We start from the raw sequence: 25,864 nt of genomic DNA on the forward strand, positions 1-25,864 counted from the left end.
AACTAAATAAACTATGTAAATAAACAGTCTTGTTAAAATGCTTCTCAATTACATTTAATTGAATATTATTGACTACATAAGCAAATACCAGTTTAGAAAATTGCAGTTGGATGATGCAAACAGGATTTTTGATGTTTTGATGAATTCCTGTCGTGCTTCTCCTGACTGACACATGAATTAAACACGTTTTATTAGCAAATTGTCAAACATAAATCACAAATGTGGTTTAAATCTTCCAGACAGCAGCCACAGCCTGAATCGCTCCACGTTTACAGTATTACTCATCTTTTTTTCTGTTGTTCTCCATGTGAAAACATTTCAATGAGTCTCTTCTATCATTTCTTTAGATTTTTTTGTCTTGCGTTTTACACACTTATGTAAATGTTTCGTGTCACATTGACTTTGTACTATCTGTCCTTTTGCCATTTAAACACTGTTTTTGCAAGTCTCTCCAGTGTGTTATATCTGTGTGAGCTGCTGTTGTGAATGTCTTTCTCTCATTTCCAGAAAAAACCCTCTCTAAAACATCAGTCAAATTAGCAGCACTTGCATGTCTTTCTGTGTAGATTTCATTCATAAGACAAAAACAATCACTAAACCTTCTATAAGATTATTTTAATAGAAATATTGAATATTAAGCAATTCTGTCCTGATCCTGTTGATCTGATTGTTATAAGCAAACCAAAAAGCTTATTTTACATGGGGAAAAACATATTTGATAAAAGTAGGATGAGAGTAATGTTGTATAAAGCTAAAATTAATTGTTCTCACCAGCTTTTTTTCATTAGCGCCACATTTCTTTCCTTAAATGCACTTTCTGAAAATTAATGTAATATATTTATTAATATATATATATATTTATCCTTGCAGTAAATCTTAAAAAACAGCTGCTAAAACGTCAACTTCATGTGAACATGATCCTCAATACAAATCAGAACATCAGATTAAATCAATCGTCTGCAACTATGGCAAGCCGTTTGAACTTTCTCATTTCCAGGATATGAATTCTTGATATCAAAAAATTTAATTGTTGATATCAAGAATTTAATTTCTGATATCTGTAATTGTATTTTCACTAGTGAAATGTCACTATAGGCTGCCTAGCCATTCAAAATCAATTATTGATATCAAGAATTGAGTTTTTACTACACTGTAAAAAATATTTTCAAGATTTGTTATCACAACATATTATCTTTTGTCAAATCAACTTTATAATAATTTATTTAGTTGAGATAACTTATTATTTTGAGTTTCTGATGGTTAAATTAATCTACTTCATTGTATTAACTCACTTTTTCCAGTTCAATCAATTTAAAATTAAGGCAACCAGGTTACTTACTTTTTTAAGTTAAACCAACAATATTTTTGTCTTCAGTGTAGTAATCACAACATTTTTTCTTTTGTCAAATCAACTTAAATAATTTATTTAGTTCAGATAACATATAATTTTGAGTTTCTGGTGGTTAAATTAATCTCCTTCATTGTATTAACTCACTTTTTCCAGTTCAATCAACTTAAAATTAAGGCAACCAGGTTTAACTTTAAGTTAAACCATCAATTTTTTTTTACAGTGTAGTAGAAATATCATTTTTGATATCAATAAATACATTGTTACTAGTAAAAATGTGAATTCCTGATATCAATAATTCAATTGCTACTAGTAAAAAGTTTAACTTTTGTATTTCTGATATCAATATTTATTTCAGATATCTAAAATGGCTTTAATAGTAACAATCACATTCATGATATCCGAAATGAACATTGTCACTAGTAAAAATTCAAGAATAGACATTTCAACTAGTAACAATTTAATTATTAATATCAGGAATTCGTAACAATGTAATTATTGATATCAAAAATGATATTTCTAATAGTAAAAACGCAATTCTTGATATTAACAATTGATTTTGAATGGCAGCCTATAGTGACATTTCACAATTACTACAGATATTAGCAATTACATTTTTTGATATCAAGAATTCATATCCTGGAAATGAAAAGTTAAAACGGCTTGCCATATGCAACTGGTCTCTCAAAAGAAGAAAAAAATATTTTTTTTTTTAAATAATATTTTCACTTCCAGGCAAAGACTGCAGACAAAAAGTGTATTTACCTGTACATTTGTAAGTAACATCATGGTAAACATGTAAATAAGGAAGATTTTATACTTCTAAATGTATGGCATTTATACTCATTGCAAGTACAATATGGTGTATGTTTTTATAATGACCAAATTGTTATTTTTCCAACAGATTCCTTGAAAATACCAAGTTATATACAAATGCAAACATAAACATGTTTAAAAAGCTTCCAATGTCTTCACGTGGAACGCACTGTGATGCATCACAATAAAAAACACAAATGCAAACGTCTCTCAATCATCAGTTATTCCGCTAATAAAACGGAGGAATCTGCAATAAACAGCCAGATAGCTTGTGAACAGATGTTCCCTGAAGATGCTTAATAAAGACGAGGACAAAAAAAGCTTGTGTCAAATATTGATTCTTTAAAATATTTATTAATGACTTAATTCATAAAGGGGAGGTCCATAATACATTTCTTTTCTCCAGTGTATAATATAACCACAGCTGAAAAAAGTGTTTCAACCAGCACAGTTTGCATGGACATAATACGTGCAAGTATACGCACAAATATGATGAACAGAAGTCACATGACTAGGTTGAATTTGGCTCACGGCACAGCTAGGGCTTCTGCCGTGTTTTGGCTCACTGAATTAATACTAATAATGAAAGGATTCCTATTGGTGAATCTCACAAAAACGCTCAAAAAAGATAGATATTAAAACAATTAACCAATGAAGCAATATGTTTTGCATATTGTGAATTGCATATCTAAATCCATTGCGTCATATAATCACCATACATCTCCATTTGTTTTAATACACTCACAATTTAAATGCAAAGAACATAGGAAAATAGGCTTCTTTTTCTTCATGAAAAATATTTTCTTTAGGGTTGAATTGTGACACGGTCACGTTTTCGTGAGATTCACCCCCAAAGGAAGATCTCACAGGTCGGGTATCTGCCATAAAGACTCAAAATTCAAGAAATGTGTCTGTTTAGGGATGAACACCCCTTTGGCTTACACACTTTAACATAACATCTCCCGCCCATATATAAAAACATATTACATTTGATATTACACCCTTTGCAACTGTGCATTTTTATTTTTTTTCTAACTTTGCTTGGATCAGTGTCCGGATGAGTTGAGGATCTTGTGCTCCATACAGGACTCGTAGCAATGTGTTACAACCTCGTATGACATTGACATCACTCATCGATGAGATGCGGGAGAACAAATCGGCTTCAAGACCCAAAGATGCGACTCCAGCAAGTCTATGGCAACACCGAACGAGAGGGCGATTCGGTCACGATACCGTCTGAGATTACGGGAAGCACAAAAGCAGAAAAACACGCGGAAAAAGACGTCTGTGAACGTCCACCGGATAACTAACCTCATCGAAACATGTTCAGCCCTAAATCTAAAGGAAAAAAAGAAACTAGATTTTGCATGAAGCCTTTTACAAGGCCATTTTTTTTTTCATGATAATGATTGACTCGATCCTCTTACTAATAACGCATAAAAAAAAAAGACTATTTTAAAGGAGTATTAAAGGCAGTACAACAAATACTATCATGACGTAGAAAAATTGTACAATATTGCATTGTAAAATGAGAATTTGGGCGGGAAATGGACTTGGTCTGACTTAATTTCACATCTAAAACAGACATGCTCTTCATCTGAGATGAAAGGAAGGAACAGATTTGAGGGAATGAGAGAATCAAAAGACTGAGCTAGAACTGAAAAATTGTTGGCATCTGTCTTGCACGGAGTCCATGATGAGTGAATGTCTGTAATTGCATTATTTCATAAAAAAGGGGGAAAAAAGGCCTAATTGTTCTTGCAGAAAAAAACACTGGCATTCCACAAAAATGTGAGAAAGAGAAGATGATGATGAAGAAGAAGAAAAAAAAAATCACTCCTGAGATGGCGGATAATAGAGAGTAATTCTGAAAGCGGTTTGGCGATCATGTCAGCTTGCTGGTCCTCCAATAAAGGAGGAGGATGTTTTTATTAAATATCACCAATTCCACGTGAAACTCCTCGACTCCGATAAAATCTGTACATTTTCTTTTAAAAAGTCTTTGTGGCTTGACTCGGTCCAGAAAGGACTGCATTGTGTCCGCCCTGCGTTTGTGTAATTGAGACGATCACAGTCCGTCCGCATGTGCAGAGGAACGTCTGTCCGTGCACTAGCAGCATTTTTTCTTTCGTTTGCTATTCTTGCCCAGTTTAATCACATCATTCTGCTGCTGTTGCTGCTGTTTGGCCACAGACTCTTTCTTTGCCCGGAGCACCAGCTCTGTGATGCAGTTAAACATCTACACAAAGACCAGAAACACACACGTACACGTTACTGAACCATCCAGCGCTGATTCTGATAAAAGCTAACACACTTTATTAAACACATCCAGCTTTAAAATCTGAATGGATGAGCCGTGTTGGAAGCCGCTGTAGATGACGGATGAACAGATGAAACACACGCATGCATGCCTATAGCCTACAATATATATATATATATATATATATGCATTAGTGCTGGGCCGTCCAAAAAGTTTGTGTTTACATTATAATGTGTGTGCACTGTGTATAGTTACTTTGTGTATGCATATATATATAAACACTTTCATGCTTGTATACATTTAAGAAAATGTGTTATTTATATACAAAATATTTTTATAATATAAATTCTGTGTATATATATATATATTAGGGCTGGGTTATAAATATCGATTTCTTGATAATAATCGATTCTCATTTTTACGAACCGATATCGATTCTTAAATATCAAGAATCGATTAGTCATCCTGTTTCATTTGAATGAATGGAGCATTGTATCACAGCTGCGCGCATCCCAAAAAAAAAATATATAAAATAATAAAAAAATAAAAAATAAAAAAAATCGCAATAATCTTTGTCCTTTGTTACTATTGATATGAAACAAAGTCTCAATTTTTAAATTACGTCCATTTTCTTTAGAAATTCAAAGACACAAATAGCGTTTTGGCGCTGTGGCGTGAGATCGCTCTGGAGAAGCAGCAGCGCTGATCTCTCTTCCGGGATAATAATACCAGTTACAGCGCCAAATAAACATGAATGAGCATCTGAAAGTGTGTTAAAAGATAGAGTACAACTTATCGAAATCCGTATCATGTCACATTGATTCGCTCAATCAGCGTTTCAAACGTGGAAAGACGTCAGTTAAACAGCTTGTAATCAATGTCATGTATCGTCATATTTACCTCAGAAAACCCACATAAACTCGTTAGTCAGCTAGAAAAAATAACTCTAGAGAGGAGCATTTTGCTAAATATATACACCATATTACATATGCATTATAATCTTAATGTTCTTCAATATTTAATGCATATTTGAATAAATCTGGCAAGTTTTTATGAAAGCCACCATTTAATGTTTATATTTCATATAATCTTCTTATTATAAAAATAAATAAAAGTGTATTAAGTGTTTGTAAAGCTACAAAACAGTTGATTATTACCTTCCTATTAGGCTAATGAAGTCTATAGGCTACAACTAGACTCCCATAGTTTACAGCATTAGTTAAGAGATTTGATTTTCTTGAGAAAAATGGCCATTTATTGTAACTGATATCCAAAATAATCGATATTGAATCGAATCGTAATCGAAATCGAATTGAATTGCAAGCTCGTGAATCGAAATCGAATCGAATTGTGAAATTTGTCTCAATACCCAGCCCCAATATATATACACCGTATATACATGCAAATATTTCTTAATATATACATGCATGTGTGTGCATTTATATTTACAAAATAATTATACAATTTTTTTTGACACAATAATACACACACATATATTATGTAAACACAATTTTTTTATTTGAATGTGATAAATCGTTGCCCAGTACTAATATTTATACCCTTTTTTTAAATTAATTTCAATGTTTAGTTAAATTTCAATCTGCCAAGTTTTCTTTGACAACTTGAAATTAAGTAATCGACTATTCAAGTAATCATTCTGTGAAATATGAATTAAAATATTCTAGAAGAGAGCAAAAATACATTTCAGTGATTTTTCCAGGCCTGGAAGCTGCACATGAGTGAGTCAGGAGTGTTTGAAAGTGTTTTTACAGCCCAATCTGAAAGGTCCTAAGACAGAGCCCTGAGGAACTCACCTCCTCCACGTTGACATTTTCTTTTGCACTCGTCTCAAACAGACTGATGCCCATCTGCTCTGCGAACTTCTGTGCGTCATTCGTCTCCACAACCTTAGAGTTTGGATCGTCGTTTTTATTGCCCACTGAAGGGACAACATGACAGAAGTGGAGAGAGACGTTAATACAGAAGTGACCTTTGGCAGTACTACTAATTCATGCACTAAAGGTTTCATATCATGGATGTTTTTGTTTAGTTCTTTATTAGAGCCCGACCGATAAAGGATTTTAAAGGCCGATACCAGTTCAACTTCTAATTGTTGTTTTTAAAATCCGATATTCCGATATATCGGCCACATTTTTAAAAAAAAAATTTCAGAAACGCGCAACAAAACATTAACAGATTTCCCTGACATTAGTTATTTGTAGTTATGTATGAGTTTTAACCAAAATATGACAATGCACTTTAAAAGGAAACTTACGTTAGCGGTCTTCCACTGATGATAGTGGCATTAGCTAGCTTTGTGGTTAGCTAGTCTATGATGAGCCATAATTTTGCAATGGATAACGTCATACTGCAAATTGTAAAATATACATTTTCAATATAACAGGCCAAGGAGAGATCCATCTATACACGAGTGTTGCCAACAGGAACGGTGTAGAGTGCCCTCTGGTGGACAAACTATACAACTCCAACACTCATGACATGGTTCAAGCGTGTTTCGTCCGTTTTTATTTTATTTCTGAAATATTCATTTATCGGCCATTATAACTGCCGATACCGATAGTTTGCAAAATGCCTAATATCGGCCGATAATATCGGTCTGCCGATATATCGGTCTGGCTCTATTCTTTATAAATAAGAGTTTTACTAACTGCACCCCCTCCCCCTGTCCACCCTGACCATTTATTGTAACTAAAATGCAAAAAAAATAAAATACATTTTTTAGAAGATTCATCATGGTAAAATCATCACAACCCTAGAGCAGTGTTTCTCAACCCTGTCCTGGAGGACCCCCAACATGGCACATTTTGAAAGTGTCTTTCTGACACACTCATTTCAGGTCCTGGAGTTTCTTCTAATGAGTTGAATCAGGTGTAAGAGGGAGAGAGAGAGAGAGAGAGAGAGAGAGAGAGAGAGCGAGAGAGCCCTTGGCCGGCTTGGTTGGGGTCCTTCGGGAGCAGGGTTGAGAAACACTGGTGTAGAGCCTGCAATGGTGAACTGACCTAATATTCGACAGACGTCATCACAGTTCTGGTTTATTTCATGCAGCCATCGTTTGACGTTGACAAATGACTCGGCACTGGTGACGTCATACACCACTATGACCCCATGGGTTCCTCTGTAATACCTGAAAATGGAAAATCAAGAGTATTAAAGACTTTAGTTTAAAGGGATCATTCCCCCAAAAATGAAAATTAGCCCATGATTTACTCACCCAGTAACCATCCAAGTGTTTACGACATTATAAATAAATAAAGGCCTTCTAGAGTAAAGCAATGTGTTCGTGTAAGAAAAATATACATATTTAAAACTTCATCATCTAAAATAACTAGTTTCTGGCTGATGGTCTACACAAGTCGACTTACGCCAAAAGAGTAACACTGGACGATGTAGATGTAGGAGTAGCGTAAGCTTTGACGCCTCTCGCGGTTCAAACACACAGAGCTGGACAACTGCGTTTGTGCGTCAAGTTCAAGTGTTACTCTTTTGGCGCAGCTCGACTAGCGTAGACCGTCAGCTAGTTATGTTAGTCATTAAAGTTTTAAATATGAATATTTTTCTTACACGAACACATCGCTTCACTTCAGAAGGCCGTTATTAACCCCCGCAGAGCCGCGTGGAGCACTTTTATCATGAATGGATGCGCTTTGATGGACTTCCAAAAACATAAACCCATTGAGCTCGGAAGTGCCAGGACATTTTAATATAACTGAAAGAAGAATGTCATACACACCTAGGATGACAAAATCATGGGCTAATTTTCATTTTTGGGTGAACTGTCCCTTTAAGAAAGTGTTTAGTTTTCATTTCCCAGCAGGAACCAACAGTGAACAGAGGAACAGCCCTCTGACTTAAAGCACAGGCCATCGTCTGTCTCCAAACACAGACACAAAGACAAGTGCACACACAAAGAGCTCTTTGAGCGGTCTGTAGCGACCAAGCCCTTCTGTCATTGGCCGAGCCTGTCACAGTTCTGCCATCATAGCAGATCAAAGCGCATAAACATGCAGGAACATGTACATTCCCTAACGAGACACTAATGAAGTGGCATACATTCTCTTGTTAGCTACGTAATGTCGCCACATTAACACCAGTCCGAATACAAGAAATGCGTCTGTACATTTTGTAGGGCAAAGATGTGGTTTAAAGTTTTGAATACTTTAATGAAAGCCATATGTTTTCAGGTAAAGCTGCTTTTACCAATAATACCTTAAAAATCTGGAAATATTTAACCAATTGAAACTTTCAATCTATTTTATGAAGCATTTTCTGTACGAAAGCTTCTAGACAAATTAAGTTTATTAAATAAATGGTGTGTTTGCAAATGACTGGATTCTCTTGCCACATGCAACTGTGCAATAAAACCCATGGAAAGCTTCAGTCCCAGGATTCACAGTCGTTACACAACTAATGAGAAACTTCAAACAGAGTCCCTGAGGTGTTCTGTTAGTGAAGAGCCACGCTCGTACACACAACACACAGAAAAACAGTCGTCTTGAAACATAGTTCACTTTCTAAAATATTACTGAAGCTAAGAGTGAAAGCACTATTTTAATACATTTCTAGAGAGAAATACCAGATATAAATGAGTGTTAGGTTTGATATCTACTGGGTTGATTACTTCCTGTCAGACAGTATCAAACACAAACTTCAAGCATGAATCAGTTCTGGTGGTGATACAATATTTTCTCAAGAATGAAGTACGAAATGTTGAAACCTCTTTGTATCATGGTTAACTTTGAAATAGCAGCAGGTTTGATCATGTCATGTGACTCACGTAGACGTGATGGTTCTGAAACGCTCTTGTCCCGCTGTGTCCCATATCTGCAGTTTCACCTTCTCTCCGTTAATTTCCACCGTCCGGATCTTGAAGTCGACTCCTATAGTGGTGATGTAACTACCTACAACACAATATAACACCGATGAACGATGCATGTACAAACGGGGAAAATCTACCCATTAATTTCTATTATTAGTTCTGCAAACATTGTACAGAAAGTAATTTTAGGCACATCACACTGTTGGCCTACATACAGCTTACACATCACGAGACAACGATTTCAGCATTAACATATTTAAATTTAAGGGAGTACTGAATAATCCCTACTAATATTTACAGTGATATATGAAGAGTTCAGATGCAAAAGCCTATAAGTGCCATTTGAAATTTTCTTCTAGAATGATCATTTTTATCAAGCTTGTATATTTAAGTTCAGTAATTTCACTTAAGTGGCAATTATATTTACCTATTAATTGTTATTTAAGTGAAATTACTGAACTTAAATATACAAGTTTGATAAAAATCATCATTAAAGAAGAAAATTTTAAATGGCATTTAGAGGCTTTTGCATCTGAACTCTTCATATATTTTCTTTGCCATGTACACTAACATTATATAGTTTGGGGTCACTGAGAATTTTGAAAGAAGTCTCTTCTGCTCACCAAGGCCACATTAATTTGATTAAAAATACAGTAAAATCAGAAATATTATTACGATTTCAAATAACTGTTTTCTATGTGAATATATTGTAAAATATATTTTATTTCCTGTGAATTTGCAGCATCATTACTCCAGTTTTTACTCTTTAGTGTCACATGATCCTTCAGAAATCACTCTAATATGATGATTTGCTATATACATCATATTTAATTAAGATTTATTTAAATATCATATTTTTGTGGAAACGATACTTTTTTTCCCCGGATTCTTTGATGAATAGATCTTGCATTTATTTGAAATATAGATTTTTATTTAACGTTATAAAATATCTTTACTCTAACAACTTGATAAACTGAATGCATCCTTGCTGAAAAGTCTTATGGATAAAATTATAATATAATATATAATTAAAATATAAATAAAATATAATATAATATAAAATATAATTATAATATAAAATTATATTATTTCTCTTTTACAAGAAGAGTTACTTAAATTTGTTTAGTTCCATAAATTAATTCATGACAATAAAATCTGCAAATAAGAACTTGGAAGTATTTGTACATTTTTGTACAAATGTATTTTACATTTTTATTTTTATTTAATACGAATTTTTATTTAATTCGTTCATTAAATAAAAAGAAAATTCAACACACAAACAGCTGTAACATTATCACATTCCTGGCTTCGAGTCTGTACTCAATAATGATAAATCAAACCGATGACATCACGCATCTTGATCTTACCTGAAAAAGTGTTGTCTGCAAAACGCAGCAGAAGACTGCTCTTTCCAACACCTGGGACAAAAAAACGACAAACAAAAGCAAAGAATGATACAACATATGATGCAGCAGGTTTCAGATGAATATGATCAATACAGGCTCTATTGAACCAGACAGGCTAACGTCTGCTCACAACGCTTACTGCTTATAGATAAAACCTAACATTTTCTCAAATTATAACATCTCATCCACACTGACTGCAGATTATTGTATTCAGACAAGAATTAGAGCGGTCACGTTCTTCAGCTCTCGTGGGTTTGCTCTTTGCAGGTGCTGTATGCCGACAGTGATGATAGAGAAGGCCATATCAGGGAGCTCGTGGGATTTTTTAGTGAAATACGAATTACTGTCAGTGAACGTCTGAGACTTCAGCCAACAGACCGACCGCTGATTCTCAGAAAGGAAGATAAACCAAGCAAACATCCTCTCCTGACACACACACAGGATAAAAGAGTTTACAGGCTTTATTTAGTGAAAGACAACACAGATTCCTGGAGAATGAGCAGAACTTGTGAAAAACATGGACAACTGCAGACTAATATTTCAGCTCTCTCAAAAAGACCACATAATCGAACAAATCTAGCCGCAACTAAATATAGCAATGTAAAGTTTAAATCTGAAATCTTATATCACATGCCAGATCTCAATATAAGGGCTATCACATGCCAGATCTCCAGTGTCCAAACCATTTCCTTTCTTCACAGACCACAGATCTGCAACATATCATGCAGACCCTTTATTAGTGGTCAGATCTGAACCAGAGGTCAAATAAAAGCCCTCAGAGGACAGAAACATCTACTGTAGGGTCAGTGCCAGCGTCCGTCCTTCACGCATGTATGCACAGCTGTGCTGAGCGGTGACTGACCGTATTAAAACATGACAGTAAAGAAATTCTTGTACCTGACGAAGCTAAAAAAAAAATCGTCATTAAAAAATGTCTACATATACATATACACACACCGGACAGAGGAGTATAGCAACATCAAGGTCATGGGTTCAATTCCCAGTGAATGCAAGATGAAATAAACAAAGAAATACAAAAACACAGACATTTTATATATATATATATATATATATACACACACACACAAACATACTATGAACTTCTTTATATAGATTATATATCAGAATTCAGTGCAAAATGTATGCCATTATCAAATCCAAACTTGACTGATCTTGTGTGTGTGTGTGTGTGTGTGTGTGTGTGTGTGTGTGTGTGTGACTGCTTCACACGACGAGGTGCACACACTCAAACCACAAGAACCACTGTGAGGTGTTGCTGCTCTTAATAAAAACAGGACACTCGCCTTACTTTGGTGCAAAGAACAAATCAAACACTACATCACAATTACTTCAGCTGTCACACACATCAAACAAATCAAGTATTTCTGTGTCAAATGACAAACAGCAGAAATGATCAGCTGCTCAGACCAGTGACACCCCTTCATCATGTCTGAATGACATCTCTCCTGCAGGATTATTTCCCTTCAGTTTTCGTCATTAGACTTGAATATGAACATCAACATGTACCAGAAAGTGCCACAATACCATATACATTTTCAGCTAGATCTATTATTGTATCCTTATTGTAAAAGTGTTTGTTTTGCTTTGATATCGTGTTATCTAATGCACTGACATTCAGACACATTTAGTGTGACATCAAATGCTTTCTGTGGTCACTTAAATCAATGCACTTCTGTTCTAGTAGTGAATAAATGATGGGAGTGATGAGCAGCAGATCAGACTGTGGATCTCGGGCCTGTCTGCTGTGATCAGCCCGATCGGCCCACGAAGCAGCAGCACAATGACATAAACACGCTCATCTGTCCATTAAATCAGACCTGCGCTTATTTACAGCCCGTCGGACTTCACAGCTTCAAAATGAGACACTCAAACCCCCACAGAGCCTCGCCCCGGCCCGCTTCCCGTCCCGCATCCCCGGCGTCTCTTACCGCTGTCCCCGATGATCAGCAGCTTGAAGAGGTGATCGTAGTCGCGGGCCATGCCGGTGGAGTGTGCCTCAAACCCCGCGCCTTCACTTCAGCTTTACGCCTCTGTCCAGCCGAACGCTTGGCTGGAACCCGTCTGAGGTCCTGCCCGGAATTTCACCCCGATAGACGCCGAAAGCAGCGGGTTTGTCGGTGTCAGGAGTCAGTCAGTCAGTCGCTCATTACCGGAAACGGCGCTTCCTCCTCCTGCACCAGGGCGTCTAACGGACCAATCAGAGCGCGCCGACGCCATATGACGTAGCAGCCGCCAACGAGCCAAATATACAAAAGATCAAAGGATGTCACGCTCATTAAATTATTATTATTTCTTTTAAATCATAAAGTAGGTCAATGGCGAATGAGATATACAAAAATATTATTTTTTTATTTAATTAAAAAGAATGAGCGTCAGGATGTAAATTTTCTTTTGAAAAACGTTTTCGGCAACAGATCAGAGGATATCACACTCATTTAATATATATTTACATGTATATATATATATATATATATATATAAACATATGTTAATGACAAATAATATATCCAAAACGTTTTTTTTTTATTTAATTTAAAAGAATTTAAGTGTCAGGATGTAGTTTTTCATTTGCAAAACGTTAACATTTTTTGTACACTGGCTTAATATTAGCATCTTTATTTGTGAATGACCGGCAAAAAAAAAAAAAAAAAAAGGAGAAAAAAAAAGAAAGGAAAAGAAAAAGTCGCTGTTTGGATTCAAATAGGCAAATCTTTGATTGGATCATTATTGCACTGATTTTGCATAAAGAATAATTTCCACACATGAATCGGCTCCTGAATCCAGAGCTCAAGTTCATTGAAAGTCTTTATGATGTTCTGTACGAGACTTTACAGAGTGCTGGACTCTTGCACTGACAATACAAGATCTTGACCAAAAACTGATGCACCTCGTGATGGAAATAACATTACATTTACATTAAATAACACAACATCTGCATATTTTAACAACAGCCATTTTTTCCCTGCCGAGCAGTGTATAAATGTAAAATATGCGTATTTGTATATATAACATCATTACAGCAAAACGTTGAAGCGTTTCACCACCCATTAAAGTTTGAAATTGATAAAACGTAAAAATTAAAATTTTAAAAATGTTGTTCTTTACGTATATAGCATGATATTTGAATATGTTACTCATTAGAGACAAGTACTATATTATTTAAATATTCCCATCTGATACCATGGCACCACAACAGTGCCTTTTTGACAATGACAATTGATGCGTCATTCTTTCTCCCTTTGTGCCGACACAGAAATATATCCATGTCATCTCAGCACTTTCTCGGCGAGAGCCAGAAAACTTTTCAAAGCAGTTTAAACTTTGAGTCTGTCAAAAAACTGCAGATTTTATTCCCCAGGATCGGCTGAATTGTTGCTAATGAGCTCAAAACTGACATGAATATGGGTGACTACAGTAAATCCACAGATGTGTCTGAAATGTATACAATATATATATATAATTTTTTTCTCTCTACAAAACTGATATTTTACTTCAGATTTTTTTTAGTGTACAGTAAAGTCTCCAGCATTTATGTTCCTCCTTAAATAGCATTTATAATCATCCCAGGATTAGTTTAGAGAATATCCAGCGTAATAACTCACATTTTTGATTTCTGAATTATTTCAGTTCAATTACTTGAGCGTGGGTAATATAAGTGGGTAATTTCTCTAGAAAATAATACTTCAGTGAGTTATTAATATTGTGCTATTAGTATGCATGAAATGTCAAGCATTAAAAAAACAAACAAAGATTATTTCTTTAAGTCAAACCGTTTATTAAATCAAGGTTTTCATTTTCTATGTATTCATACAACCATTTTTAGAGGACACAGCGCTAACTGGAAAAAATCAGCATCACATCCTTTGGGTTGTTAATGGCTCACTCTCACTCTCACTCACACACACACACACACACACACACACACACACACGTTAACAACAGCTTGACACAGCGATGAACTGCTCACCATCAAAACTAAATAAAAAAGGGAATCAAAACAGCAATTTGTAAAGAATTGGCACAAATTAATACTTCCTTTTTCAGAAGAAAACCAAAAGAAAAATGCACATTTACAAATTACCAGGCAATTAAGGAAAATGCCAATTTCAGGTGATGATTTTAGGGGCTCGACTCAATAAATACTTTCCCAGGCTTTCCTTGAGGCGTAAATGATGAGGACAGTCAAAGCTAGCGTGAGGAGAGTGTGATCACCAGAAGCTGTCAATCATGTGAGGATGGTGTCGTCGATCTCTTCGTTGGAGTCGGGAAGGCTGGAGATCTTCTTCAAGGATCTGCGGTGACATTCTGACAGCAGATCATTACTGGCCGAGTCCAGGATCGCACTGATGCTCTGAAAAAATCCACACATGCAAACGGCAGTTGAATTGCTGCACTGTGATTGGTCACGAGGTCAAGCTGTGAATATTCGCCTTTGGTTCGTTTGTTTAAAAGACACTTCATTTTCAGTAATGCTATTATTAGAAAAGAACTCCACTGGACGCACTGGCATTATCGGATTCGAACTGAATCGAGCTGGATAATGACACACATCAGATTACTTTTTTGATGTAATGAATCAAGTAATGCATTACTTTATATACGTGCATATTAATATTTGAGTAATGCACGTTAATTTTCAGTTTAATTATTTGCTACAAAAAATGTAAACTGCTGCATTAAAAATGAACCTCCATAATGAGGTCAGAATATAATCAAATGTGCTTTGAATATAATATAAAATATAGAATAGAATATAATCAAATGTGCTTTGAATATAATATAGAATAGAATATAATATAACAGAATATAATCAAATGTGCTAAATGTGCTTTTAAAAGAAAATCAAAGCGATCGTTATTGAGAGTCATTCTTGCGATTCGATGCTTCGCTGGTTATTTGACGGACATTGGGTCCGCCAGACTGGAGAAATTTTAGCGGTAATGTGACCCGAGATATTTAAGGGCCCATCGAATCTGAATGCAAGACATTTTTAAGGCCTTTTATTAGGATTTTATATGGAATCAGAGTGCCTACTGTACAAAAAAAGGCCATCCGCTACATGCATTCGGTTTGTTTCTACCATTTATTAGTAATGATTTACACAGTTTAACACTGTAAAACTGTGTAAATCATTACTAATAAATGGTAGAAACAAACCGAATGCATAAAGTAGCAAAAAGTTTACAACTTCCTATATACCTGAGCATTCAGTATTGCTCAATATAGCATTTTGTGTGAAAAGAAGTGCTGCATTTTATCATTTCAACTAATCATTTATCATTTTCTTTTCATGAAAATTCTATAATCCAAGACTGCCACCACCATATGAACTCATAACATGCAAGTTAGATGGGAAAATGTAATCCCTACATAAACTTTGGATCATTCTTAATATTTCTCTAATTTACAGAAAGTCTCTATCTTTTATCACTTTTAAGATATAGCTATTTTGAAATTAAGATGTCAAAATCGAACGTTTTAGGAAAAAACCTCTGGCGCCTCAAGGGTTAAGTGGGTAAAACACTATAAGTCCTGACCTGCATGCGCTCCTCTCCCTGGCGCAGTCGCAGCAGGCTGACGAGTGTGTGTTCGCTCTGGGCTCGGACGCTGGTGTTCTTGTCCTTGGTGTTGTCCAGCAGGGCCTTGATGACCGGTTTGACCAGATTGGGCTCAATAGCGGGAGTCTCCGCCTCCTTACACACCCACCACAGCACGCGCTCCGTCACCAGGCGGATGTCGCTCGACTGGTTCTGCAAAGACTGTGGGAGGAGCCACGACAGAGTCAACATTTCTGATGTGCGTGTACGTTCGCAATGACATACTAAGAAGCATCTTTTAAATACGCAGTATGTAGCATGTATACTGTAGAAAGTGTGCATTTTCTGTACGCATGGAATATAACAGACAAACGTTGATCAAAATTGTACCACTCCACAGTTTTGAAATGTTAGTTGCACAAAGAATAAGGTTTCATTTGGTAATATTAGTTCACACGAACAAACAATGGCAATTTCAACATTTACTAACACATGAATATACAATCATTGTTCAGTGTAGTTAACGCATTATACTTTTTTGGTAACACTTAAATTATGCAGCAGGCTGTCTATGCTAGTCCAGGAGCGTCATGCTCACCTTCACGAACTGTGTGATGATGCGCGGTGACACGGCCTCGGTTCCTCCGGTGCGGAGCTGGTGTCTCGTCAGGAAACCCATGGCTCTGATGCCACTGCAGGCGATGGGGATCTGCAGAACACACACACACACACACAAATCGATGAGATACAAGTAAAAATAAATATTTGTGTGTGCTATAAAGTGGTTAGAAAAATGAAATCGGAATTAGCAGATCAAACTCTGAATAATCACAATCGGCCTAGAAAATTTTAATCTGTGCATCTCTAGTATTTATTATTATTATTACACTGTAAAAAAAATATTTTTGGTTTAACTTAAAAAAGTAACCTGGTTGCCTTATAATGTTAAATTCATTGAACTGGAAAAAGTGAGTTAATACAATCAAGGGGATTAATTTAACCATCAGAAACTCAAAATTATATGTTATCTGAACTAAATAAATTATTTAAGTTGATTTGACAAAAGAAAAAATGTTGTGATTACTACACTGTATAAAAATATTGTTGGTTTAACTTAAAAAAGTAAGTAACCTGGTTTGCCTTAAAATTTAAAGTTGATTGAACTGGAAAAAGTGAGTTGATACAATGAAGGAGATTTATTTAATAATAAGAAACTCAAAATTATATGTTATCTGAACTAAATAAATTATTTAAGTTGGTTTGACAAAAGAAAAAATGTTATGATTACTACACTGAAAAAAATATTGTTGGTTTAACTTAAAAAAGTGAGTAACCTGGTTGCCATAAAATTTTAAGTTGATTGAACTGGAAAAAGTGAGTTGATACAATGAAGGAGATTGATTTAATCATAAGAAACTCAAAATTATATGTTATCTGAACTAAATAAATTATTTAAGTTGGTTTGACAAAAGAAAAAATGTTGTGATTACTACACTGAAAAAATATTGTTGGTTTAACTTAAAAAAGTGAGTAACCTGGTTGCCATAAAATTTTAAGTTGATTGAACTGGAAAAAGTGAGTTGATACAATGAAGGAGATTGATTTAATCATAAGAAACTCAAAATTATATGTTATCTGAACTAAATAAATTATTTAAGTTGGTTTGACAAAAGAAAAAATGTTATGATTACTACACTGAAAAAAATATTGTTGGTTTAACTTAAAAAAGTAAGTAACCTGGTTGCCTTAAAATTTTAAGTTGATTGAACTGGAAAAAGTGAGTTAATACAATGAAGGAGATTGATTTAATAATAAGAAACTCAAAATTATATGTTATCTGAACTAAATAAATTATTTAAGTTGGTTTGACAAAAGAAAAAATGTTGTGAGTACTACACTGAAAAAAATATTGTTGGTTTAACTTAAAAAAGTAACCTGGTTGCCATAAAATTTTATGTTGATTGAACTGGAAAAAGTGAGTTAATACAATGAAGGAGTTTCATTTAATCATCAGAAACTCAAAATAATAAGTTATCTCAACTAAATAAATTATTATAAAGTTGATTTGACAAAAGAAAAAATGTTGTGATAACAAATCTTGAAAATATTTTTTTACAGTGTATAAAATATATCTTTTTTTTTAATCCATGAGTTAGAATATTGTATGCAGCATCTCTCCTCTTCTCGGATGAAGAGGGCGGAGCAACCTGTCACACACATGTGATCCACCAATAGCAAACCACAACCATCCAATCATGGAGAAAATCAAACCCCGCCCAACATTTGTTCTTGTTCTGTTTCACTTGGATATAAGGCACAATAGGGAAGAAAGGACTATCGCAACGTCGCTTTCATGCCTTCATGAGTTTGATACTTCATGGGGTGGTGATGGCGCAGTTTATAAGACACATGCCTTTGGTGTGAAAGACCCGGGTTCGAATCCACTGTCAGACACCAATGTGTCCCTGAGCAAGACACTCAACCCCTAATTGCTCCAGAGGCATGCGACCTCTGACATATATGGCAATTGTAAGTCGCTTAGGATAAAAGCGATAAATTGCTGGTCGCGGGACATGTATCGCCCATTCTCTTTATGAATGCAGTTGCTTTTATGTGGATCAAACAGGCATAACGTGCAAGTACTTTTTACCTATTAAAATACCTGTAAAGGGCCAATACAACCATTATAATGCATGTATTTCACCTGCCAAAAACTGATTAAAGCCTCTACTTATTAATTAAAAGGTTATTTCAGCCCTGAAATTAGTTAATAATATTCATAAGGGTTAAATCTGACTGATAACTCACCTACTACTTTTTACTTATTAAAATAGCTGTAAAGGGCCAATACAACCATCATTATTGCAGTACTATTTCACCTGCCAAAAAGTGATTGAAGCCTCTACATATATTGATTGAAAGGTTATGAAATTAGTTGATTATATTCATGAGGATTATAGCTCACCAATCCAGCCAGAGGATTTAGCAAAGCTTGTAAGGTTTAAGCAATGAACAAACAGTGTTGGGTGTAACTAAATACTAAGTAATTAGTTACTGTAATTTAATTACTTTTCCCTTGAAAATGTAAAGTAAGGGATTACTCTTCATTTATCTGTAATTTAATTACAGTTACTTCTGATGTAATTGAGGTAAATACTGTGTATGGATCAATCCGATCTCACAGCGATTCGTATGCATTCTATGAGGTGTCATATTAAATAAATATTACGTATTTATTTTACCTAAATATTACCTAAATATTACGACCGCACTCATACAAATTCGTATGAATTATTGTAAAATATGTATGAAAAAAGTGTGAAATGTCATGAGATCAGACATAAAACAATAGTGGGTTTAACATCAAAGTGTATTGTCTGATGTTAAAAAGTATGTTTTTATAATGTAACCTTCTCCACCTCGGACAGTTTAAGGATAATTCATGCAATTTTATAGTATTTATTTGAAAGAATTAAAACAGATTCATATCTATCCTTGTATCATTCAGCTGGTTGAGATTGATATGGGATTTTGAAAGTAATTAAAAGTAATTAAATACTTTTTAAAGAGAGTAATTAGTATAGTAATCTAATTACACTGTTGAAGAGGTAATTAGTAACTAGTAATTAATTACTTTTTTAGAGTAACTTACCCAACACTGTGAACAAATGTTGGTATATTCAAGAGTTTAGACTGTTGTCATTGTTTTCAGGTCTACATGGCCCTAAACACGCCGATTTCACACGGCTCTTACTCTGTCTGCGGTGGCGCTTGATAAGACGGTCTCCAGCACAGAGGAACTGTATTCATCCACACACAGCCGTTCAGGAGCGGACTTCACTGCGATAGCCAGAGCCAAACTACGGCCGTGACGCACCATCCAGTCCACACCAGACACATCCGCTGGAGAGACGGAGACAGACAAACATGTGACGGAGGAGAAGGGCATAATATGATCTGGATTACACTGGTTTTCTTGGCTCATCGCATCACAAATTACAACCAGGAAGTGTGCATGATTTGTGGGTGATCTTACCGAGGACATGCTGCTGTAAGACACTCTTGAGCTCATCTTCAGACAGGAAGGCACAAAGTTCACCAATACAGCCTGCAGAGGCCATTCTTGTGGCATCCTACACACACACACACACACACACACACACACACAGAGAGAGAAAGGTAAGGCTACACTGACACTCTCACAACCACATCCTGTGCTAGATACTGTTATAAAGACAAAAACACATCATGCATTCACATTCTTTTGTCTTTAAGTGCAAAAACAAAAATGAATAGGAAAATAATCATAATTACATTCATAAATGCTAATATATTTAAATATGAATTAACTTTGATTTTGGTAAAAACAACAAGGTTCCATTTATTAACATTTGTTAGCATGAAAAATCCTATTAAATATTTATTAATCTTAGTTTCAAAATTTACTAAAATATTATAAACTTAAACGTTGCCTTCATAGTATTGGTAACAGTTTACAATAAGCATTAGTTATCATGAGCTAACAATAAACAATAATTCTGAAGCATTTATTAATCTTATTTAATATTAATCTTAACATTTACTACATTTGTAAGATCAAAAGTGGCCTAAAGTTTGAAAGAGCCAGGATATTATTTAATATAACTCTGTGTTGAGTCATAATCACCTAGGATGTGCATCATGGGATACATTTGTATTTTTGAGTGAACTATGGGACTTTAGTCTTTACTTTATTTTTGAATGATTTATAATCTCTCAAGTAAAACAAAGACAAAAAATGAAACACTTGCTGTACCTCATCATGTCCCAGCATGCCCAGCAGTGTGGTGGTGATGCTCTTCCTGATACTGGGGTCGACCTTTGCCCCTGCGCCCTGGATGACAAAGCGCAGGGCCTGAAGCATGGTCTCCCTGCGGCACGGGCAACGACACAGAACAAACTACAGTTTTACTTTTGACAAACTTTGATATGCACGTGAAACTCGAAAAATTACAATATCATGCAACTTTCAAGGTGAAACTAATATATTATATAGACTCATTACATGCAAAGTGAGATATTTCAAGCCTTTATTTGTTATAATTGTTATGATTAGTGCTTACAGATATGAAAACCCCAAATTCAAAATTAGAATATTGTGAAATGGTTTTCATATCTGTGAGCCACAATCATCACAATTATAACAAATAAAGCCTTGAAATATCTCACTTTGCATGTAATGAGTCTAATATATTAGTTTCACCTTTTAAAGCTACACTGTGTAACTCTTTTAGTTTATTCTTAGCTAAAAACACTTAGTTCTTTCAAATATATATGTGCTCATTAGTGTATATTTACTTCGTAATAAAGTATTCTCGTGAGTGTATAATATGCCATTGCAAACACATACGGGGAAGGGGTTCTAATGTCGCTCGCCATGTTGCCCCTCCATCTTGAAAGTACATTAGCCAAAGAGGGACATACCCGTTAATTCAAGCTTCGCCTTTCGCGTTTATGTTTGAGTTAACACTCATGGACGAGGTCGAACTGGAAGCCATGTTAATCTTGGACTACATTGGCCACCGTAGGAGTTAAAATCAAAATCGGAATTGAGAGGAACAGAAACTAATATTCACTGGATGGTCATATACATTTTCACCACTAGATGGGGGTAAAATCACACAGTGTAGCTTTAAGTTGAATGACTGAAATAAATTAATTTTTGCACGATTTTCTAATTTCCCGAGTTTCACTTGTAATAACAAAGAAACGAACAAGAAAGTGTATTTGAATAGTGTTCAAGTCAAGTCACCCTTCATCTATGTAGCGCTTTTAATAATATAGATTTTTTTTCAAAAAGCAGCTTTACAGTGATAACGGGACATTAAAGTAACAGGTTGTGGCTTTACAGCAGCTCTAGTAGGGCTGGGCGATATGGCCAAAAAATCATATCTCGATATTTTTTGGTCAAATGGCGATATACGATATATATCTCGGTACTTTCTACGTTTTCTATTTAGATAAAGAAAATCTTTATATTTAATATATATATATATATATATATATATATATGTAGGCTATTCACATTCGGCCCAATGATATCCTTGCAATATATTATGTGCAAAAAGCTTTTGTTTTTATATTGACTAAAAGCTAAACTAAAAATGAAAATAAAAACAAAAACAAACGCACAAACTAATTATATTAGCCTGCATTTGATTACCCCATTATAATCACTTTCACTTTCATTAAAAATATATACTTGTAGGTTTAAAATTCCACATATGGCACATTTATTTTCTCCAACAACAAATATTTTAGCAATATGTTTATTTTAGTCCGAATTATTGCGTACTACGTAGTACTATTCACGCGCATGCGCGCGCCGGCGCTCGTTCAAGGAAGCATGAATTTTAGCGGAGATTCACTTGCAGAAGCTCGTCCTCTTCTGACATGGACATATTTGTTGTGAAATGGACATATTTGCTTTACTTTCTAACATTTACAGATGGAGAATATGTGAAATGTAAGTTGAGCACTGAGGAAAGCACATCTCAAACGCATTAAACAGCGCAAGTATATCTGTCAGTCAGCAACAGTGTCTGTCAGAGCATTTGACAGGGCGGCAAGCTGCCTTAAACTTGTTAACTATATCAAAGTGATTTTGACGCAATTAATATAAGCTTGTGTCATGTTTAGGACAAATTGTACTACGTAGCCTAGCTACTTTCACTGCAGCAGCTCACACTGCAACCTCCGCTATTTTTCAGATGTGCTCATATCAAACTACTGTATCGATATAAACGGTATTGCCTCATTCCATATCGTTTCAAAAAATATAACGATACATCGTACAAACTCGATATATCGCCCAGCCCTAAGCTCTAGAATAAAGTTATTGTCCAGTTAAAGTTAGTTTTGATTGATTCACTTTCATTGCAAAGATCATCAGTTAACATAAAACCCGCTCATTCGCACAACAACAGTGTCTGGTGTCTCGAGAACACACACCTTGAAAGAAGGAGGAAGCGTAACACTGTTTTCACTCTACCTGACTCCAGAGTCCTCAGCGTTGCGTATGGCCGCCAGCTGCTCGGTGAACAGTGGATCTACTTTAGTGTGTATGGCGACCAGCTGACCGAGAGCCTCTGCGGCCCGGAGCCTCACGGCCCGGCTCGAGTCCTGAAGAGCCTTGAGGAAGGTGGTCTGGAGCTGCGGCAGGAAGGGTTTCAGAGCGATGCCCACCTGTACGGGTCACAGACACAGAGGAATCGTGAGCAGTGTTGTCAAAAATACCGAAGTCGATACTGAAATATAAAAAATGCGACGCCTGATCATTGTACCCAATCACCGACATACTCAAAGGCCAATCAGAGGTGTTTATGATTCTGCTCAACAGCGCTAATAGAGCCAGACCGATATTAGGGATTTTTCAAACTATCGGTATCGGCAGTTATAATGGCTGATAAATGAATATTTAAAAAATAAAAACGGATGAAACACGCTTTAATCATCTCTCCTTGGCCTGTTATATTGAAAATGTATGTTTTACAGTTTGCAGTATGACGTTATCTATTGCTAAATTATGGCTCATCATAGACTAGCTAACCACAAAGCTAGCTAACGCCACTATCATCAGTGGAAGACCGCTAACGTTAACACTAATGAGCTTGGAAACCACAACGAACTTTTTCTGCCTAAATAAAGTAATGATTACTGTATTTATAACTAGCATATCTCTAGTTACAGTCCCTGCATTGTAAAACGTAAGTTAGACTTGTGAGGAGTGAACATTTAGACAGAGAGAAAAAGTATCAAACGTAACTAATGATTGAAAATGGTTTGATGGAAAGAATTTAAAAAGTGCAGGTAAAGGGATAAGCAAGCTGACATTGTAATTATAAGGTAGCTTATAAGGCAATGTAGGGACTAATTATTATTTTCTTTATCAGAACTTTAATATATTTTGATGTTCCTCTGTTCTGTTGTGACAATAAAACAAACAAGTTTATTTTTAAAATGCTTGATCATATTATTTTAGTTAAAACTACATAACTACAAATAACTATGTTAGGGAAATCTGTTAATGTTTTGTTGCGCGTTTCTGAAAAAATAAATAAATAAATAAAATATCGGCCGATATATCGGATTTTAAAACCCAAAAATATTTGTATCGGTCTTCAAAATCCTTTATCGGTCGGGCTCGAGCTCACAGCGACACATTTTTTAAATTTCAGGTACTGAATCTATACTTTTGACACTAATCAAGAGTGTGCATCAACATAAGGACAGAGGCATGATGGACACTGACTTTGGCCAGGAGTAGAGTGAGCGTCTCCAGCAGAGCGGTTTTCACAGACCAAGTGAAACGGTCCCCTAGGATTCGGATGAGCGGTCCAGTGATGTTGACCACAGACGGCCGGAGCGCCTCCGCTGACGTCAGTTTAATGACTCCTCCCAACGCTCGAGCCGCTTCCTCTTTCTGCTCGGGACTTCCTGTCAGCACGCCTTCCCTCAGCACGGGGAGAATGCACGTCACTCCCTGAAGGAAATATATGTTGAGTAGAGGGCATTTCACATCATATCTATACATCATTATAATATTTTGAATTTGCTTTTATTTAATGTTTTCAGGTTTTCATTTTAGTTATTTTGTTATGTGCTTTTGTCATTTTATTTTTCATATATATCGATTTAGCTTTATTTTTATTACAGGTTTAGTAATTCCGCCATGGAATAAAAATAAAACAATAGAAAAAAAAACAGCAATTACGACTTTTTATCTCACAAAACTGACTTTTTTTCAGAAATTGTGAATTTGGATCTCCCAATGCAGACTTAATCTCTCACAATTCTGAGTAAAAAAGGCAGAATTGTGAAACATAATCTTGTAATTGCACAATAAAATGAGCTTTTTTTTTTTTTTTACTTTTTATTCCATATATTTTGGTACTTCAAATTAAATTTTTTTATTTAAATTTTTCATCTGATATTTGTAATTATTATAATATATTTTATTTCAGGTTTAATTAAAAATGAAAAAAAAAGAAGAAAAATTTAATTAAAAATGTATAATAGTTTAGGTTAATAATAACAACCCTCTTTCATATTATACTTATTATACAGTATGCTAACCTTTTAAAATAGTATGTAAAATTGTGTGCAATATGTAGTTGTTTGTTATCAATGTTATCAAATGACATCACTATGTTTAATACAGTGAGTGGCATCCAGTTATAATCTTGAACATAATTGTAATTTTGCACTTTTAATCTAATTTGGGTTTATCACTTTATTTTAGAGTCATGTTCCACATGTACATACCATTTACTGATAGTGATCAAAATAACTGGGTATACCTAACCCATGTAGTTCCTAGTACTTCCTTAGGAAAGACAGTGTCATTCTGAACACTTCTAAATTGATTATGTGCCATCAGAGATGATATGTGCTGACGTTTGCTGATGCTCACCTTCTTGGGCAGACAGAAGCCAGGTAAGTGTTGACCTTTAACCTCAGCGGCGGCAGAGCGGATGTCTCGGTGCAGGTCATCGATCATGGAGAGCTGGCTGGCAGCATCCAGTTTCTGCACAAACACACAGTTTTATATTCACCACTCTCAACATAATGAAACTATGAGAAATGTAGCGACGAGATCCCA

The 25,864-nt window shown here is 35.2% G+C and overlaps 2 protein-coding genes across 2 annotated transcripts in view; both read right to left on the reverse strand.

Moving 5' to 3' along the window:
• Positions 1–3,988: 3,988 nt before the first annotated feature.
• On the reverse strand, positions 3,989–12,815 carry rab35b (RAB35, member RAS oncogene family b). Its single transcript, XM_039686350.2, has 6 exons — positions 12,617–12,815; positions 10,629–10,679; positions 9,220–9,343; positions 7,445–7,569; positions 6,239–6,363; positions 3,989–4,403 (listed from the first exon to the last, which is right to left on the reverse strand). Exons 1-6 carry the CDS (start codon positions 12,666–12,668, stop codon positions 4,275–4,277), a joined length of 606 nt encoding a protein of 201 aa, XP_039542284.1. The 5' UTR covers positions 12,669–12,815; the 3' UTR covers positions 3,989–4,274.
• Positions 12,816–14,814: 1,999 nt separating this feature from the next.
• The window catches only part of gcn1 (GCN1 activator of EIF2AK4), a 68,587-nt gene continuing 57,537 nt past the window's right edge, over positions 14,815–25,864 (reverse strand). The window contains exons 50-58 of the mRNA XM_039686345.2: positions 25,676–25,789; positions 24,515–24,745; positions 23,255–23,448; positions 21,020–21,134; positions 20,261–20,357; positions 19,979–20,127; positions 16,823–16,933; positions 16,225–16,446; positions 14,815–15,038 (exon numbers count right to left, since the gene is read on the reverse strand). Of these exons, the coding sequence (XP_039542279.2) occupies positions 14,913–15,038; positions 16,225–16,446; positions 16,823–16,933; positions 19,979–20,127; positions 20,261–20,357; positions 21,020–21,134; positions 23,255–23,448; positions 24,515–24,745; positions 25,676–25,789 (1,359 nt within the window). The 3' untranslated portion in view covers positions 14,815–14,912. The remainder of the gene's footprint in view (positions 15,039–16,224; positions 16,447–16,822; positions 16,934–19,978; positions 20,128–20,260; positions 20,358–21,019; positions 21,135–23,254; positions 23,449–24,514; positions 24,746–25,675; positions 25,790–25,864) is intronic.

Source organism: Pimephales promelas, chromosome 14, assembly GCF_988280905.1.
Source record: "Pimephales promelas chromosome 14, fPimPro1.hap1.1, whole genome shotgun sequence".
In the NCBI taxonomy this organism is placed as follows: Eukaryota; Metazoa; Chordata; class Actinopteri; order Cypriniformes; family Leuciscidae; genus Pimephales; species Pimephales promelas.